This window comes from Phocoena phocoena, chromosome 9, assembly GCF_963924675.1.
Source record: "Phocoena phocoena chromosome 9, mPhoPho1.1, whole genome shotgun sequence".
NCBI classification, from domain to species: Eukaryota; Metazoa; Chordata; class Mammalia; order Artiodactyla; family Phocoenidae; genus Phocoena; species Phocoena phocoena.
In genome coordinates, this window is record NC_089227.1 from 19,712,203 (window position 1) to 19,732,113 (window position 19,911).

General features: G+C 39.4%; 1 protein-coding gene across 2 annotated transcripts in view; it reads left to right on the plus strand.

The window, feature by feature from the left end:
• Positions 1-19,911, plus strand: part of RELN (reelin) — a 522,720-nt gene that overhangs the window by 477,871 nt on the left and 24,938 nt on the right. For both annotated transcript variants that reach the window (XM_065883760.1, XM_065883761.1), the window contains exons 47-53: positions 3,673-3,813; positions 5,130-5,307; positions 8,004-8,197; positions 11,887-12,143; positions 15,821-15,975; positions 17,034-17,248; positions 19,522-19,699. In XM_065883760.1, the coding sequence (XP_065739832.1) occupies positions 3,673-3,813; positions 5,130-5,307; positions 8,004-8,197; positions 11,887-12,143; positions 15,821-15,975; positions 17,034-17,248; positions 19,522-19,699 (1,318 nt within the window). The remainder of the gene's footprint in view (positions 1-3,672; positions 3,814-5,129; positions 5,308-8,003; positions 8,198-11,886; positions 12,144-15,820; positions 15,976-17,033; positions 17,249-19,521; positions 19,700-19,911) is intronic.

A 19,911-nucleotide genomic window follows, 5' to 3' on the forward strand; every position in this document is an offset into this window, starting at 1 on the left:
TAAATAGGCACTTTTATTAAAACGTGATAAGAGCTTTAATAAAAGGTGATGGATTTGTCAGAATGGCCATCATCAAAAAATCTACAAATAATAAATGCTGGAGAGGATGTGGAGAAAAGGGAACCCTCCTACATTGTCAGTCGGAATATAAATTGGTGAAGCCCTATGGAGAACAGTATGGAGTTTCCTTAAAGAACTAGAAACAGAGCTACCATGTGATCTAGCAATCCCACTCCTGGGCATATATCTGGAAAAGACAAAAACTCTAATTCAAAAAGATATGTGCACCCTAATGTTCATAGCAGCACTGTTAAAATAGCCAAGGCATGGAAGCAACCTAAATGCTCATCGACACATGAATAGATGAAGAAGATGTGAGATATATATATATATATATATATATATATATATATATATATATACACACACACACACAATGGGATATTACTCAGCCATAAAGAAGAATGAAATAATGCCATTTGCAGCAACATGGATGGACCAGAAGATTATCATACTAAGTGAAATATGTCAGAAAGAGAAAGACAAATATCATATGGTATCACTTATATGTGGAATCTTAAAAAATGATACAAATGAACTTATTTACAAAACAGAAGTAAACTCACAGACATAGAAAACAAATTTATGGTTATCAAAGGGAAAGGGAGGGGGGAGAGATTAACTAGGAATTTGGGAGTAACAGATACACAGTACTATATATAAAATAGATTTTAAAAATTACCTACTGGGACTTCTCTGGTGGCTCAGTGGTTGAGAGTCCACCTGCTGATGCAGGGGACACGGGTTCATGCCCCGGTCCAGGAAGATCCCACATGCCATGCAGCGGCTGGGCCTGTGAGCCATGGCCACTGGGCCTGCGCGTCTGGAGCCTGTGCTCCGCAACGGGAGAGGCCACAACAGTGAGAGACCCGCGTACCGCAAAAAAAAAAAAAAAAGTACCTACTGTATAGTACAGGAAACTGTAGTCAATATCTTATAATAAACTATAATGGGAAAGAATATGAAAAAGAACATATAAGATGTTACAGAAAAGCCCAAACGAATTTTTTTGCCAACCCTATATATATATATAAAACTGAATATATGTATTTAAACTGAATCACTTTGCTGTACACGTGAAACATTGTATATCAACTATACTTCAATTAAAAATTTTTTAAAGGTAATGGAGCATATATAAAATATTAGGGGAACAAGGAAATCTTATTACTTGCCCACTATCTATGCACACTGAAGATATAAAACAATATTCCTTGAAGGAATACAGAGATATTTCCTGCCCTTCAGAAACATATAATCTATAGGACAGAATAAGTATGTAAGTGTTGACTTGTTATTAAAATCCAAGTAATGATGTCCTGTGGGAAATACGATATTCCACTATGTTATTTATAAGATGTTGCTGCATGTACCAGGCATAGCTATTAATAAACTTAGTCATTAAAAATTAACTGGTGAGCAGAGCACTGAGTTACACAACCACAGCGGGGGCATCTTCATATTACTTACTCTGAGAATACCAGCTCACTGCACCTTAGAGCACCTACTAAGGGCTAGGTGCTGTACACTGAGTATATAATGTTAAACCAAAAGAGATTAACCCTCCTCCCTTACAACTTTTCTGAGGAAGAGACAGACATTTAAGAAATACATATGCAGGGCTTCCGGGTGGCGCAGTGGTTGAGAGTACGCCTGCCTTTGCAGGGGACACGGGTTCATGCCCCGGTCCCGGAGGATCCCACATGCCGCGGAGCGGCTGGGCCCGTGAGCCATGGCCGCTGAGCCTGCGCGTCTGGAGCCTGTGCTCCGCAACGGGAGAGGCCACAACAGTGAGAGGCCCGCATACCGCAAAAAAAAAAAAAAAAGAAATACATATGCAAATAAATATATGACTAAAGTTGTGATAAATACTATGAAAGGAAAAGAACCATTTGCTATGGAAGAAATGTAGTTTTTAAAGGGATCTGAAAGAATATTTCTCTATGAAGACCTGACATTCCCTCTGAGACCAGAAGGACACACAGAGGTTAACCGGGCAGAAAGGAATAACATGTCAGCAGAAGGCAGGAAAGAGTTGGAGGAGCTTCAGGAGCTGAGAGGAGGAGCCGGGCTCCAGAAGGGAGGCTGAGGGACCAGAGAAGAGGGCTCAGCTCCGGCAGAGCCTTGTGGGCCAAGGAGGAGCTTGGGATTGAAGTTAAATGCAATAGCAAGTGACAGGAGGGTATTAGGTAGACGTTTCTCTGCTGAGACGAACAGATGGGAGCTGGCGAGCAAGACAGGTTATGGAGAAATGAGTGCATAGCTGCTCAGCAAACAGATATCAAACTGAACGATTTATTTTCAGAGTGAAGATTTGAGTTCTATTGTTTCTTTTCTATTTTCTAAACTTAATATAAATGTGTTCAGTTGGAAAATTTTAAATCCTTGCTGTTATTTGGTCTTTGGTCCTGCCTAAAACAGGTATCTTTCAGTCAAGTTGTTAGCAAATCTCTTAATGAGAAAAGTATATAAATCCATAAAACAGGAGTTGCTTTGGCTAATTATTTCCTCCAAGGTCTTTGAATGTTCAAGCTCACTTGAGCCTCAGGCATTGTTTGGATTTTACTGCCATCTAGTGTCCCTAAACACATGTTTATTTGTCCTTATGAACAAGACTCTCCCCCAAGCTGTGCAAATGAGCAAATATATATTCTCCAGAATGGGAGAATCTCTGTTTGGGTTTTATTTACATTGCATTTAAATCAATATAAAATAAGTCTGGGAGTAACAGAGCTTACTATCCTTACTATCCTTACTAACAGAGTCTTACTATCCTCTCTCTTCTCTGTCCAATTATCTTATCTAGGGTTTCACTGATCCTTCTGATATACACCCCCAGTCTTCCTAAGGCTCTCATTGTGAGAATTCCTCATAAATGCTGACCAGTGTGCCTCCTGTACAAAAGTGTCTGGTCTTAGGGAGCGCTTAAGAGTTGAAATCCTCTCCCCGACTCAAATGCAGAGGGGTTATGGCTGCTCAAGGACAAACATCTTTTCCTAAAATGCAAATACAACTTGGCAGCAGCCCTCTTGTCCCTCCACAATGATTTCCACACAAAATTCAGGGCTCACTGGTCCCATGAGGCTACTGATTTTAGCATTAGTTTTAGTATCTGTTTTAGTCTGTTTTTACAAGGCTCAGAAAGCTCATTGGCCTAAAATATTGGGTTGGCCAAAACTTTCCTTCAGCTTTTAAGTAAAAACAAAAGACACATTTTTTAAATTTTCACCAAGAACTTTATTGAACAACATATTCACCGTTTTGTTCCACTACCTTCTGCCACGCTGATACGACAGCTGTCCCAGTACAATCTAACAAAATTGTTTCAAATGAAGTTAAAGACAGCTAAGCGGTACTAGAGCCATCTTATGGAAAGAAACGAATGAACTTTTCGGCCAACACAGTATATTCTCAAGCTATTGCAGTTCAGTTTGGTTTGGTTTTCTTAATCAAAGTTTGGCAAAGAATTAGCCATAATGAATACGTTTTTCGGAACACAGGTGAGAATGTTCGTGCATTTGTGTAACACTCCTCCATGCACTTGTTCAAACATACCAGAACACGTTCTCTTGTCCACCACATCCTTCATTATAATTCTCTTTTTCTTCAAAGGTCCCAAGCCACTCGTTTCCGTTGGCATCAACCAGCTCCTTTTGACAAGCAGCAGACGTGGGCAATAGATAATGTCTATATCGGGGATGGCTGCACAGATATGTGCAGTGGCCATGGAAGGTGCATCCAAGGAAACTGTGTGTAAGTAGGTTTTTTTCTTCCTTTTACAGAAAGTTCCTGACTCACGTTCTGGCCAGGAAATTTTTCTGAAACTGGTTTTTTAATCACTTCTAAGCTGCTTTAGGTTATATTGATACATATTTCCTGAAATCTGACCTTGAGCTAACTATGGAGTTTATGGCTATCTTTGTTCTTGCTTAGAGAGTAGGAACTGAACAATATCTTGTAGGGAGAAGACTGAGTTATAATTGACTTGTTTTATTTTCTTCTGTTTCTGTGATACACCTGAGCCTTGAAAATGACATTAGAAGAAGTTCAGGAGTTTAATATGTTCTGACTGAAAATAATACATCCTAAGTATTTTTCTCACTTAGGTCTGAATGTATGTAGTGATATGCCTTACTTGTGGTTTGAATGGTATTCCTGTGGCATTTGCATAAGGAAGTATATAAATGCCTGATCAATTTGCCAGGTGTATTTGATGGAGAGACCTACAGTTTTACTCAGAGAGCCTTAGTATCTTTGGAAGGATCTAAATAGAGAGAGAGAGAGAGAGAGAGAGAGAGAGAGTGTGTGTGTGTGTGTGTGTGTGTGTGTGTGTGTGTGTGTGTGAGAGAGAGTGTGTGTGTGTGTGTGTGTGTGTGTGTGTGTTGTGTACTACAGGGCTCTGTGCTTTATTTTCAAAGACTCTGCTGTTCGATGGGATACTATGAATGAAAATGCTGATAGAGAATTTAGTTCCTTCTCCACTAATCCCTGTACACCTGGGGAGTCTTTCCTTTGATTAATGATTCTAGCCCATATCCAGCATGACCTCTGAGATCCCGGAGCCTCCCAGTCCTATATTCATATTTCCTCCAACATTGAACAGGGAATTCACTTCTGTGGTCAAAGATGGCAGATACTATCCAAAGTACCCTCTGCTATTTGGAACGTGGCCTCTTGGATTCCTGATTGGCTCAAAGCCTCTATTAAAAAGACCAGTTTCATAAATTATTAGGACCAACCAGTTTACTTTGGTAGCTACAATTCCTTATCAGCCATCCAGAGCTGTGTCATGCAAGGACAGGGCTTTAGTAAATTCTTTCAAATTGCTTCTCTCTCCACCTGTAAGCCCAAGGCACTACTTTAGGAAAGCCTAGAGGCAGTTAATTCACAGCTTATTTCTAACCTAAAGCACTGTTAAGGAGAGCAGGTGAATTCCAGCAAGCTCTGTGAAGATAACTAACCTTTCATCATCTTGGACTAGGAAAAGGAGTTGGCTTCACTAATTTGAGAGAACACTTGCAGGGGCTTTGTTTGATGTTGACTTTTCTTTTCTCTTTCTCCACTCCCAGCTGTGACGAGCAGTGGGGTGGCCTGTACTGTGATGAGCCCCAGACCTCCCTTCCAACCCAACTCAAAGACAACTTCAATCGGGCCCCATCCAACCAGAACTGGCTGACTGTGAATGGAGGGAAATTAAGTACTGTGTGTGGAGCTGTGGCTTCGGGAATGGCTCTCCATTTCAGTGGGGTTAGTGTTTGGCTACTGTTTATTCATTTCTGCATCCTCTGAGTTCCCCCCCAAAAAGTCGAGTCTCTTTTGAAGTTTAATTGGCAAATCAAGATGCGGAGTTAGACACTCTAAATGCACAACGCTGATGTGAACTCACAACTTTCTACAAATCAGAAAATGCTAATTATTTTCAACACTTTCCTATCACAAATCAGCTGCGACAATTTAATTATTCAGGGTAGGGTCAGCACAGGCATATTTAAGTACACATTTTAAAAGGACTTAAACGAATTTCCACCCTGGGATAGAGAGCTTGCACGATGTGTGAAGGTCTTCCACCTGAATGATGCTCTAATTGAAAATTACTGAGCTTGCAACAGATTTGGGATTTAGGGAGCCAAAAATCTGGAAAATGAGCTTCAGTTTCCTGAATTTATTAACAATAATTAATCCCTTATGTAAATTATCCAAGAAAGAGTAATTGTTAGTAATTACTAAACATGTGTATTTATAGCAGATTATTTTGTGAATGATAGCAGCAATGTTAGCAAATTGCTTTGAGAAACTTTATAGCCATTATGCATTGCTGCCAAAGATGACTTGTTTAAAAGTAGGATTTCTCCAATACTATAATTAAATACCCTTTACAGGCCATTTAATTTTTAAAAATTACAAATTCACTATCAGTTCTTTACTGCCCTACCACGTCCTACCTTAGAGTTTACATTTGTGCCAATGAAATATACTAGTATTTTAGCCCAAGAGTAGCAAGAGGACATATATTATGTTGGATTTTTATAATCATCAACAGTGATTAAGAATTCAATGTTTCATAAAGAATGCTCAACATCATTAATCATTAGAGAAATGCAAATCAAAACTACAATGAGATATCATCTCACACCGGTCAGAATGGCCATCATCAAAACATCTAGAAACAATAAATGCTGGAGAGGGTGTGGAGAAAAGGGAACCCTCCTGCACTGTTGGTGGGAATGTAAATTGATACAGCCACTATGGAGAAGAGTATGGAGGTTCCTTAAAAAACTAAAAATAGAACTACCATACGACCCAGCAATCCCACTACTGGGCATATACCCTGAGAACACCATAATTCAAAAAGAGTCATGGGGCTTCCCTGGTGGCGCAGTGGTTGAGAGTCCGCCTGCCAATGCAGGGGACATGGGTTCGAGCCCTGGTCTGGGAAGATCCCACATGCCACGGAGCAACTAGGCCCGTGAGCCACAATTACTGAGCCTGCGCGTCTGGAGCCTGTGCTCTGCAACAAGAGAGGCTGTGATAGTGAGAGGACCATGATAGTGAGAGGCCCGCGCACCGCAATGAAGAGTGGCCCCCGCTTGCCGCAACTAAAGAAAGCCCTTGCACAGAAACAAAGACCCAACACAGCCAAAAATAAATAGATAAGTAAATAAATAAAATTAAAAAAAAAAAAAAAAAAAGAGTCATGTACCAAAATGTTCATTGCAGCTCTATTTACAATAGCCCGGAGATGGAAACAACCTAAGTGTCCATCGACAGATGAATGGATAAAGAAGATGTGGCACATATATACAATGGAATATTACTCAGCCATAAAAAGAAACGAAATTGAATTATTTGTAGTGAGGTGGATGGACCTAGAGAGTCTGTCATACAGAGTGAAGTAAGTCAGAAAGAGAAAAACAAATACCGTATGCTAACACATATATATGGAATCTAAGAAAAAAAAAAGGTCATGAAGAACATAGGGGCAAGAGGGGAATAAAGACACAGACCTACTAGAGAATGGACTTGAGGATACGGGGAGGGGGAAGGGTAAGCTGGGACGAAGTGAGAGAGTGGCAGGGACATATATACACTACCAAATGTAAAATAGATAGCTAGTGGGAAGCAGCCACATAGCACAGGGAGATCAGCTCAGTGCTTAGTGACAGCCTAGAGGGGTGGGATAGAAAGGGAGGGAGGGAGGGAGATGCAACAGGGAAGAGATATGGGAACATATGTATATGTATAACTGATTCACTTTGTTATAAAGCAGAAACTAACACACCATTGTAAAGCATTTATACTCCAATAAAGATGTTAAAAAAAAAAAGAATGCAGTGTTCACAGTACTCCTCCTAGCTTAGATGGAACTGTAAGAGGCCTAGTTTTCTTCATAGGTTCAACTAAGAAATGACTATGTTAATGAATTAATATAGAAAACATTAAAATCAACTATAAAAGTTTAAAAAGCTTACAACTAATATTGCTAATTATAATTAAGTTGTATTACATTTTTGGACATCATTTTTAAGTTGCATATTAAAATAGTCATCTCAGTATACTATTTTGTTAATAGCTGATACCTTTTTAAAAGTCTAAAAGGTACCTATAAATAGCTAGAAATAATTTAATAAAAATATAGAATAGTTATTTTAATTTCAGCTCTCGTATTGCTTAGACGAAAATAGAAGAGAATCTCTTTAGAGTACATTGCCCTTTGTAAGTAAATTCTAATACTGAAATTTCAAAGTTCAGCATATATTTGCTTTGTACCTACTGTATGCTAAAGGCCATTCTAGGAGTTAGTATAATAGGAGAGATAAGAAAATCATTATTGCAATACTGTGTGACTTGTATTGCAAAAGAAAGGATGGAAGCCAGAGAATACCTAGAACCTGTAATGACGATTCCTTATCACCGTGTTGTTGCATTCTGCTTCTTTTCCTTAGGGTTGCAGTCGGCTGTTGGTCACAGTGGATCTAAACCTCACTAATTCTGAGTTTATCCAATTTTACTTCATGTATGGATGCCTGATCACACCAAACAACCGTAACCAAGGTGTTCTCTTGGAATATTCTGTCAATGGAGGCATTACCTGGAACCTGCTAATGGAAATCTTCTATGACCAGTACAGTAAACCTGGGTTTGTCTTCTATTTTATCTCTTATAACTAGTTTGTTGAGCGAAGATGCTTAGTAAGGCCTGCCAGCAATCCATCACAGGGACCACAGGGGACCTGGACCACACTCACCAGTAGAGGATGCCTCTGAGACCAGCACGAAGACAAGGTTTCTGAGCTAGATAAACAGCTGGTTTGGGGTTTTTATTTCACAAAAAACTAGTTTGTGAATCCGTAAATAAGATAAAATACACAATCACAATGCCAGTAATGAATAGATCCACTGTAAAAACTCATATAAATTAATGAATATATGATAATTAATTTCAACAGCATTTTGGGAAAGTGGAAACAGAAAAGTAATTTATTTGTTTGTTTATATAGTGTTCACTCCATTTTAGAGAATTGGGGGCTAGAAAATAAACACAAAATGTAAATATCCTTAAGAAGCCTAGAGTCTATTTTTAAATTCCTTATTGAAAAACCCTGAAGAAACACAATGTATGGGTCATTTTTAAGAATATACTCTTGAAGGGCAAAAAACAGTTGTGGCTGATTAGAAAAGTCCAAAGGTTGTTAAAAAGGAAAAGAGCATATTTATTAAAGTAGGAGGAGAATAGGGAAGAAGAAAGTGATATAGGAGAGAAAGGGAGAAGGAGAGAAGGTTGGAGGAGAGCAGAGCAGAGGGGAGGGGAGGAGAAAGGAGGGGAGGGGAGGAGTGATTGCAGCCCAGTCAAGAAACAGAATAAATAAAAGGAGAAACATAGATAATCTCAGTGCATGACAAACCAGGTACAAGCTAAAAATTATGTAAAATAAAAACAATCAAGAATCTTGTAAATGATAATTTAAATTCAACCTATCGGTCAAGAATATGTTCAGCTGTGAATTACAGAAAACGTAAAATAACTTAAAAGGTGTTTTTTCCTCTCTTATGTAAGTTAGATCCAGAAGGAGGTAACCCAGAGCTGCTACAGCGGCTCGACCAGGACCAGAGACCCAGGTTCCTTCTAACTGGTACTTCTGCCACACTCAACGCTTTGGTCTGAGAGGACCCACATTCCAGCCTGCAGGCAGGAGGATGGGGCAAGAGCAGTGTACTGTCTCTCTTTAAGGACTCTTCCTAACAGTTGTCCACACTTCCTTTCATATTCTAATAGCCAGAACTTAGTCACAGAGACACACCCGGATGCAAGGCAGTCTGGATGTGGTGTCTTTATTCTGGGTGATTATTCGCCTCGCTAAAAAGATAGGCTCCTAATATGAAGGGAGAATGGGGAATATGGCAATTAAGGAAATGCCAGCAGTCTCTGCCATAAGCAGAAGTTTTCAATACTGCACTTGCATTAAAGTTGGACACCAATAAAGGATTCCAGATAGAAACTAAGTGGTACACAGTGTAATAGCGCAAAAAAATGTGCTCACCTATTAGTAGGAGATAGTAGGCAAGGCAAGTAAACTGTTTATGGAGAAAGTTATAATGACTCTCACATATGAGTTCCTGAACACTTTAACAGCATAATATACAGGGAGAAGGAAGTTATGTTTCTGTAGGGTAAAAGCATAACTGTCTAATCCACTTTAGTTCTCTGAAGGAGAAACAAATTCACCAAGGCAGGAACAGTGGTCATAATTTATTTACACTTTTCAGCAGCCTTGGATAAATTTCCACTCCAAAGGATTTTAAAATGTGGTCAAGGATTTATCAGGATAGAGAAATGAGGATAAAAGATTGATGCTCTGGATAAAGAAGTGTGATTGTGTGTCCCTCCAGGAACGGATAGATTTCTGATGTTATTTAATACTTTTTAAAATGTTAATTAAACATGCCAATTCAAAGGAGAAAAATTATAGAAAGATCTTACAAGGTGAGCATACAAAAAAAGAGGGAAAGGAGGGGCACAGGTGAGCTTCAAAACTGAGATGCATGAGGAAATTAACTTTGGAAAAGATTATTTACCTAAAGACTCATGGTCTCCAAACTGCCAGTTACTACACAGCTGAGGGTCTGGGATTCACAGTCTACACTTCCCTTCCCTAAGACCAAGATCCACTGAGTTATCATGGCCCAAAGGGTGCACAAAATGATGGACATAATCAAAAAAAGTATTTAAGGGACTTCGCTGGTGGTCCAGTGGCTAAGACTCTGCACTCCCAATGCAGGGGGCCCAGGTTTGATCCCTGGTCAGGGAACTAGATCCCACATGCCACAACTAAGAGTCCACATGCCACAACTAAAGATCCTGCATGCCGTGACTATGACCCAGAGCAGCCAAATGAATAAAATAAATAAATAAATATTTTTTAAAAAGTATTTAAAATCCAAGTACTGGAAATCCAACTAATAACATCCTAGCCTTGAATGGATTTTGATTGCCCCTCATCTGGAATACTTCCTACTCTTCTGGTCATTATACTTCAAGGAAGACATCAAAGAGAGAAGAAGAAGGGAACATAAAATCAACAAGGAGATAGTATGTAGGCAAAACTAAAATAACAAAACCTCTTCCATGTGAAAGACAAAAACCCAGGGGTCATATTGAAGCCCTCTACTTAAGGGGACTTCCCAGGATGAACTGCAGTGCTAACACGCAGAGGCAGCCCTGGAATGTAAAGGGAGGTAGATTAGCATGGATAAAAAGATGAGACTTTATGAGAGAGTAAACCTCAGGAAATTATTTTCCCCAACAGACTTTATGAGTTGTGAATATCTTTTCGAAGGGGTTTGATATCTTCCTGAGGTTTAAATGCATCATTGTGATTAAGGGGTATTTCCCTTATTTGTAGCTGGTTAAGATTCATGTTGGAGGGTGGAGCCATGTGTTTCCATGTCTGTCTTTGGTGATTGAGTCAGGGGCAGCCTGCTGGGCTTGTTAGCCCATGGTTCTCGCTCAGCATTTCTAAGTATAATGTTTTCAATAAAGCATAAAGTCGATGTCAAACCAGGCAACTGATGAAGTAATTACATATATCCTGGTACTCTCAGGCTGAGAACCCAAATGTCCTGCCACAATCTAGTGTCCAAATTCCAAGCAAATTTCTGGCACACATGGGAGTGGAATAAAATCAAGGTGGCAGGGGAAGGAAACAGATGAAACCAACCCCTGAGTGGCAGGAAAAAAGTCAGTATTGGTCTACCAAAGTGCGTATACCCTATGCCTACCGATCTGGAGGGTCTCTAGGCCAGCATAAAACTGTAGGGTCGGGCTTCCCTGGTGGCGCAGTGGTTGAGGGTCCGCCTGCCGATGCAGGGGACACGGGTTCGTGCCCCGGTCTGGGAAGATCCCACATGCCGCGGAGCGGCTGGGCCCGTGAGCCATGGCCGCTGAGCCTGCGCGTCCGGAGCCTGTCCTCCGCAACGGGAGAGGCCACAACAGTGAGAGGCCCGCGTAACGCATAAAAAAAAAAAAAAAAAAAAAAAAAAAAAAAAAAAAAACTGTAGGGTCCCTCTCAGTCCTGCCCAGGGACAGTTAGAGCAAGGGGGTAGTTCCAGAATGCTTGAATTTGTTCACATTCTGTTTCCCCAATTTAGTGATTTGTGAGACTTCGTAAAATTAAGACAATTTATCGTGGTTTTTAAAAACGATTTTAGCTAACGTCCTCTCCTCATCCTCCATGTGACATGTAATATCTTATCTCTGCTTGCACATCCCTTCCTCGCATGAGATATTTGACAAGACTTTCCCCCCCACCCCAACCATCATTTTCTTCAGATTCGTGAATATCCTTCTCCCCTCTGACGCTAAAGAGATTGCTACTCGTTTTCGCTGGTGGCAGCCGAGACACGATGGCCTGGACCAGAACGACTGGGCCATTGACAACGTCCTCATCTCAGGATCTGCCGACCAGAGGACCGTCATGCTGGACACATTCAGCAGCGCCCCAGTGCCCCAGCATGAGCGTTCACCCTCGGACGCTGGCCCTGTGGGAAGAATTGCTTTCGACATGTTTATGGAGGACAAAACTGCAGGTAAATTTTTCACTGATGCTAAATGAAAATCCATTTGGGTCTTTTCCAAAAAGTGGAATGTGGAACCTTTTACAGACTCTCAAGTGGTACAGAAACAGTGAAAAGGGTGTCACCCTTTTGCTTCTCTCAACCTTCCTGGTTTACATTGTAAGTAAATCTTTTCTTTCGGTCAAGCCAGCAAGTTTGTTTTAATAGTAGTCAATAATTTTATTAATAGGGTAATTTTCTTTTTAAAAATTTTCACTTCTACGTTTCTTGTTTTTTATTTTGGTTAGAAAGCCAACATTTTTTGGACATTTGCTTTATTCTCCAGGGACAAGTGTTTGTTTTGCTGCATGTCAGATGCGTTTGTGATGGGATCTCATGTTTTCAGAAGTGTCCAAGGTCATGCTTGTTATTCTTCATTCCTGATAGGAGTATCACAGTGTCCCAGTGAACTGTCAAGGATCTCTCCATGCTGTTCTTATTTTTAACGACTTCTTTTCATTTCGTGACACTATTCTGGTCACCTTTTTTTAAGTGGTGTCGTATATTAAGGATATGGCTTTGTCACACCACATACTTGGTTATACTACATAAAACGTGGTATCTTCAGGTGAAGTAGTGATGTTTAATTACACATATCGTATCAACACTGCAAGTGCTATCGAACAGATATACTGTACCACTATAGATTCATCAGACAGTGGGACTGTGCCATATCCAACTCTGCACTAGCCTCTTGCATAGAAAGGACAATCTGATTGTATTTTACAATAATAAGACTGATAAGAACCTTCTGGAGGAATGAAATCTATGCTGAAGACAGTTGAAATGTGAGGAATTTTAATAACTTAAAATATTTAATTATTAGTGTTTTATTTTAAAAGCAACACATGTTCAAAGTATGAAATTAAGAAAATACAGAAAATCATGAAGATGAAAATGAAAATCACCCAGAGGATAACCATCATCAATATTTTGATATTTTTCTTAGAGTCTTTTTTTCTATACCTCTATATAATCGTATTTTTTTTGCTGTACATGGGCCTCTCACTGTTGTGGCCTCTCCCGTTGCGGAGCACAGGCTCCAGACATGCAGGCTTAGCGGCTCTGTGGCATGTGGGATCCTCCCAGACCGGGGCACGAACCCGTGTCCCCTGCATCGGCAGGCGGACTCTCAACCACTGCGCCACCAGGGAAGCCCTATAATCGTATTTTTAACAAAATTATAATCTTAAATTATACATATTTGTAGCCTGCTTATTTCATTTAGAATTAAATCCTATTAAATCCTTACCATTTCCTCTTGTCCTTAAGTATCTTTGAAAATATAATTTTAATAGCTGTATAATATTCCGTTATAATTTTTATCATTTAAACATTGAATATTTAGATTAATTATTCTTATTAATTTATTTATTAGTATTTCACATGTCACAGTGGTATAACTGCAGATATTTAATAAAAATCACCCTTTTAAATAGAAAAAGCTTAAAATGTTCTTCACCACTACCAAGTAGTCTTACTCTTTCAAGAAGGTTATTGAGAAGACTTACATAGATCTGATTCAGAACTTTGCTAAAGTACTCATTTATTTTTCCCTATGTAATGGTTTACATAAGTGAGTTTATGATCAGTGAATAATTTTAGTACAACTTCTGTACGAATAAAAGCAAATACGTATTTTTCAAGTACCTAAAATAGTGATTTTTACTTTAGACTAATTCTTGATGTACAATTAAGCTCCTGCTTGTCTTGCAAAGACGGTGCTCCTAGAAAGTGTAATATCTACTTATATAAGTAGTTTATTATATTATGGAAGAGATTGGTGTTAGCTGATTAATGTAAGCCCTTTTTCATCAGGATTGCAGAGTTCTAGCATAAAATAAAATATGTACCCCAGAATAAACTCAGGGTATTCTTACTGGAATTCAAATTTCTGTGCCTTTTGATTCTTGAATCAAATGTAGCTCCAAATCCCATGGAATGAAAACTTAACAGATAATGACATTGTGGTAGCCATTTGAGTCCTGGAGATAAACTGCTTGTTCTACAGACATATGTTATGCTCAGACAAAATCAAAAAGACACAACACTAGTGAAGGCTCAATTCCAGTTAAATTGTTTGGTCTCTTCTCTGACTCTTCTGAGGCCAGCCAACTCTGTGATTTGCACAGTAACCCAAGCCTCCAGTTGCACCCATTCATCTTCACTGTGAATGCTGGAGCTAACCAGGAAACTGCCAGGGAAACGTTGGACCTATGAAATCAAAGTGTATCAGGAATTAGATGAGATTTACAGATATGTTTCATTTCTAACCTTTCTGGGATAAAATCATTATGTTCAAACACCTCTTCTGGGCTTCCTTGGTGGTGCAGTGGTTGGGAATCCGCCTGCCAATGCAGGGGACACGGGTTCGTGCCCTGGTCTGGGAGGACCCCACATGCCGCGGAGCAACTAAGCCCGTGCACCACGGCTGCTGAGCCCGCGTGCCACAACTGCTGCAGCCCGCGTGCCTAGAGCCTGTGCTCTGTGGCAGGGGAAGCCACTGCAATGAGAGGCCCGTGCACCGCAACGGAGAGTAGCCCCCGCTCGCCGCAACTAGAGAAAGCCCGCGCCCAGCAGCGAAGACCCAACACAGCCAAAAATAAATTAATTAAATAAGTAAATTTATTTTAAAAAAAAAACAAACCACCTCGTCCGAAAGGGAAAGGGAATTTTGACGGACACGAATGTGTGCTCACGCACACACGTGTGTGTGTGTGTGTGTTTGAGAGAGAGGGACAATAGGATTATTCTACACTGATCAGATCATAGCCTTGCTGCTTAAATTTTCCTTAGACTCCTAGAAGCTTTTTTTTAAAAATCACTTTATTGAGGTATAATTGATGTACAAAAAGCTTTAGATATTTAATGTATACAATTTGATGAGTTTGGAGATAAGTGTTCACCCATGAAACTGTCACCACAATAAAGGCCATAATTTATCAATCACCTCCAAAAGTTTCCTCCTGCCCCTCCCCTTTTTTAATATTGATTTTTCTGTTATGGTAAGAGCACTTAACATTAAGATCTCTCTTAGCAAATTTTTAAGTATGAAATGCAGAATTGTTAACTGTAGGCCCCATGTTGTACAGTAGATCTCTTGAACTTATTCAGCCTTGCATTACTGAAACTTTGTGCCCTTTGACTGACAAGTCCCCATTTCCCCCTTCCACTATTCTACTCTCTGGTTCTATGAGTTTTACTATTACAATTTTTTTAATTGCCCAGAAGGTACTACCAAAATTTGAGTAGAAATAGCTAACTCACTTGGCTATCATGTTACTAAAAATCTTCCTCTATCATGTTACTAAAAATCTTCCTCTTTCTTTAGATTCTGCCTAAAAAGTTAAACACCTGTCAGAAAAAAGAAATGGGTATACGTTTTCCTCTGCGTTTCATCTGTAACACATACAATATACTCTTTCTTTCTAAATGTAGACTTAGCTAGTATTGGATACTTGATATATCTCAATCTCTCAGTATCCATGTTCCTAAAACGATGTGCTTACATTAGTGTTTTGTCTATGGATGGTATGTAATAAGAGAGATTTCTACTTAACATAATTCTAGATGTTGCCTAAAGTGAAAATTTGTTTCAAAGTATTTTTGTCATAAATCTGTCATAAAATTTTTGTTCTTCTTTTTTTAAGTAAATGAGCACTGGCTATTCCATGATGATTGTACAGTAGAAAGATTCTGTGACTCCCCTGATGGTGTCATGATTTGTGGTAGTCACGATGGAAGAGAAGTGTATGCAGTGACCCATGACCTGACCCCCACTGAAGGCTGGATCATGCAATTCAAGGTGAAAATGTGATGACCTCAATTACATAAATAGCCATACACCAGCAATATAAAAATGAAAAAAATTGTGGCGACAACGATCATACAATACTTTATTGACTTAATACATACTTTGAAAATTGAAATTTAATATTAAGATAATATATCAATACATCCCAACTATATATAACTTAATGTTTAAAAGTATTTTATTTTTGAACTATTTCAAGATGAAACTTACATAAGAGTAAATGTGTTTCTGTCTGGGATTAAATACTGATAGAGCAAAATATTGATAAATAAAATGTAGGATACTGATTTCAATTCCCTGAGTCTAAATCATTATATGATTTAGGCAATTTTCTTCCTTTAAGAGAAGATTAAAGCTATTGCGGTTATACCTACTTTTTTTTATATACCTACTTTCTTTACAAAAGCATTTCAGTGTTTCTGGAGAAAGAAAATTATAGAAAACAAAGGCATGATTAGCATTAATGCCAACATCAATTTTGGCCAAGATTTTCTTTCAATCAATTTATTCTGTCTACCTCAATCCCACTGTATTAGCAACAAATGTTGCATTATGACTATCTCCATCAACAAATGGTTAGGGTTGAAAGTACCTTCTGTAATTACTTCATTGCATCTTACTTGTTGTTAAAAGTGATTTATTGAGAGTCATAACTTGTATAACAAAACAGTCAAGTTGGTAAAGCTGTTAGTAATCCTTCTTGGTCAGCATTCTGCCAAACAGAAGTGCCAGCCCATTAGCACAACAAACAACAATTTGTAAGAGTAGGCCCAGGCATACCAAGGCAATCAGCCAGCCATGGCAGAAGCGCAGATTTCAGCTTCTCTCCAAACTCCCTGCACAATATATGTGGCACTTTCTATAGTTTGTCACCTTGGACAATCATGTCAACTCCGCCGTCTATCAGCAGAGCAAGTAATGAACCTGAAAATACAGGACAGATGTGGTTGTCTGTCAGTGATCAGCAACTTTCTTGCTACCAAGTCTTTAGAGCAGAAACATGTAATATGGTTTTAATACCTTAATAATCTTGCATTTCCGTTTGTTAGATCTCTGTTGGATGTAAAGTATCTGAAAAAGTAACCCAGAATCAAATTCACGTGCAGTACTCTACTGACTTCGGCGTGAGCTGGAGTTATCTGGTCCCTCAGTGCTTACCTGCAGACCCAAAATGCTCTGGAAGTGTTTCTCAGCCATCTGTATTCTTTCCAACTAAAGGATGGAAAAGGATCACCTACCCACTTCCTGAAAGTTTAGTTGGAAAGTAAGTAGAAAATTAAAATAAAGCCTAGTTCCAAGCACTAGAAATAGGTTTAGGGACACTGTGGTCAGCCTGAAAGTATTGTGTAATTGTGGATGAAATGCTCTCTTCCTCCCTAACTCTAAAGGTTCTCTAACTGGTGACCTCCATGATGAGCTAATTTAAGGAGACCTCAAATCGTAATCCTCAGACTTGTCAAGATAGGCCTTGACAGGCCCTTCTGTTTTCCATACCTCAGTGTCTGAAAATGGGGACAGAGCAATAGTGATGGCCTTGGAGCCAGTTGAAAACACGTATGCTACCTTATGCACCTTGTAAATTGTGGTCCACTGTACATCATACGCTTTCCACATTACTGCCTTGTCAATCCATGATAGAGCCAAGAACAAAACCTAACTCATCATGCTATTTGTACAAATCCTAACTCTTCATGCTATTTGTACAAATGCAGTTTGTAGGTAGGTTTCATTTTTTTCTTATCAAAGCATTATGTTCTGCACCTGCAGTGAAAAGTAATTAGCCTGGAGCAGTAGTGAGCCAAGATGATTGAACTGTTTTTTGAAAAGTATGTGGGTAAGTTAATTTAGGCAATTACAAAAAATTTCCAAAGATGCCACATGCTGCAACTAAGACCCGGTGCAGCCAAATAAATAAATATTTTTTTTAAAATTTCCCTTCAACTATAAAGTTAGGAGGAAAGATACATTAATGAAGATGACAGGTATACTTCTACCATATGAATCACAGTTTCTGGCTAAATGAAGAACCTTCTTGTAAAACAGAGTTAGGATATAGGACCAGAACATATAGATCCTTTGAATAAGGTGCTTACACATGGCAAAAAAAAAAAAAGTCCCTTAGAGATCATTTATTACATGACCACTCACAGTTTTCTGCTACAAATCTAAAGGGCTTAGTCAATTAACATGCTAGAAAACAATCAGGATACTTTCAGCTGCAGGTAACAGAAAACTCCATTCAAATTCAAATTAAATTTGGCTCAGTTGAAGATGAAATGTATTATATCTATAATGAAAAATAACCCAAAGATAAGTGGACTCTAGGATTGGTTGATTGACAAGCTCAACAGTGTCTTCAAGGACATTGTTATTTCTTACTCTTACTCTTCGCTCCACTGTCCACACATGGATGTCACACTCAGTCTTCAGGCTGGTTCTCCTCGTGAACATAGATGACTTCCAGAAAGCTGGAGCAGTGTATCCTTACCTGTGTCCAATGAGAGAGAGAGAGAGAGAGAGTCGCTTTTCTTTCTAACAGAGCTGGAGCAAGTGCCTCCTTGCATCCCATTGGTACAAATTAGTTCAAGAATGCCCGTTCCTGACTCCGTCAATAGTGAGGGGCATTATATTACAGTGATTATCTCATATGACTCATCTGTGCTGAAATGGATGCTGGGGAGCCACCACAACCTCATTTCCTCGTTTCCCCCTCCTGTCTTTACTCTGTTTTTTATAATGAGGTATAATTTACACTCAGTAAAATGAACACATTTTAATTGTTCCTCACAGTGAGTTCTTCCCATTGTATAACCCACGTAACCACCACATGAAACAAGATACAGAACATTCACATCGTCCCAGAATGTTCCCTCATGCACTGTGAACTCTTTCCACCAAAATAGGGTGGCATATTTTAATATAAGGTTAATTATGAGGCTTGTATTTTCCCCAGAAGACAGAGAAGAGCAATGATGAAATTGAAATCTCAGGGAAATTTTCCTTTAATATATAACCCTTTCAGAATTGTTTTCTAATTAGCACAGTTACTCTGAGAATATTCATTATCTTTGAGGAATTCAGAAGTTGCTGTTTCCCAGCCACCTGAGGGCCGTGTGTATGCTGACAAGGCTCTGTCAAAGGATTGATTCACCTTCTGTACAATTTCAGGAATACGATTAATGAATCGAAATTGTGTCACAGCCACTGGACTCCAGTTCATAAGCCACCTGATTTATGATAGTTACAGAGTTGCATTTTTAAATGTTCCTTTTGCTTGAGATAGAGATTCCACTGTGGTTTTGGTGGGGTTTTTTTTACAAGTTTACTCACGTATTTTAAAATGTAAATTGAACTGGCTTTAAACTTCCATTTCTAGAAAGATAGTGGTACTCTGAAGACATCTTTTATTAACCCATTTCATCTTGTCAGAATGATTTAAATGTTTTTTCTCTTGACTACTGAATATACACGCAGGAAAATGGACCTGAGTAAAGTTAACTTTTGTTCTTCACTCCTTTGCTCTTGTGTTGCCAATAGTCCTGTAAGGTTTAGGTTCTATCAGAAGCACTCAGATACTCAGTGGGCAATTGACAATTTCTACCTGGGCCCTGAATGCTTGGACAACTGCAGAGGCCATGGGGACTGCTTAAAGGAACAGTGCATCTGTGATCCGGGATACTCTGGGCCAAATTGCTACTTGACTCACACTCTGAAGGTAATGTTAAAGCCCCTGAAGGAAGCATGTACTCTCATTGCGGACCGTGCATCAAGAACCAACTTAAGAGTGAGACTAGGGGCTTCCCTGGTGGCGCAGTGGCTGAGTGTCCGCCTGCGGAAGCAGGAGACACGGGTTCGTGCCCCGGTCCGGGAAGATCCCACATGCCGGAGCGGCTGGGCCCGTGAGCCATGGCCACTGAGCCTGTGCGT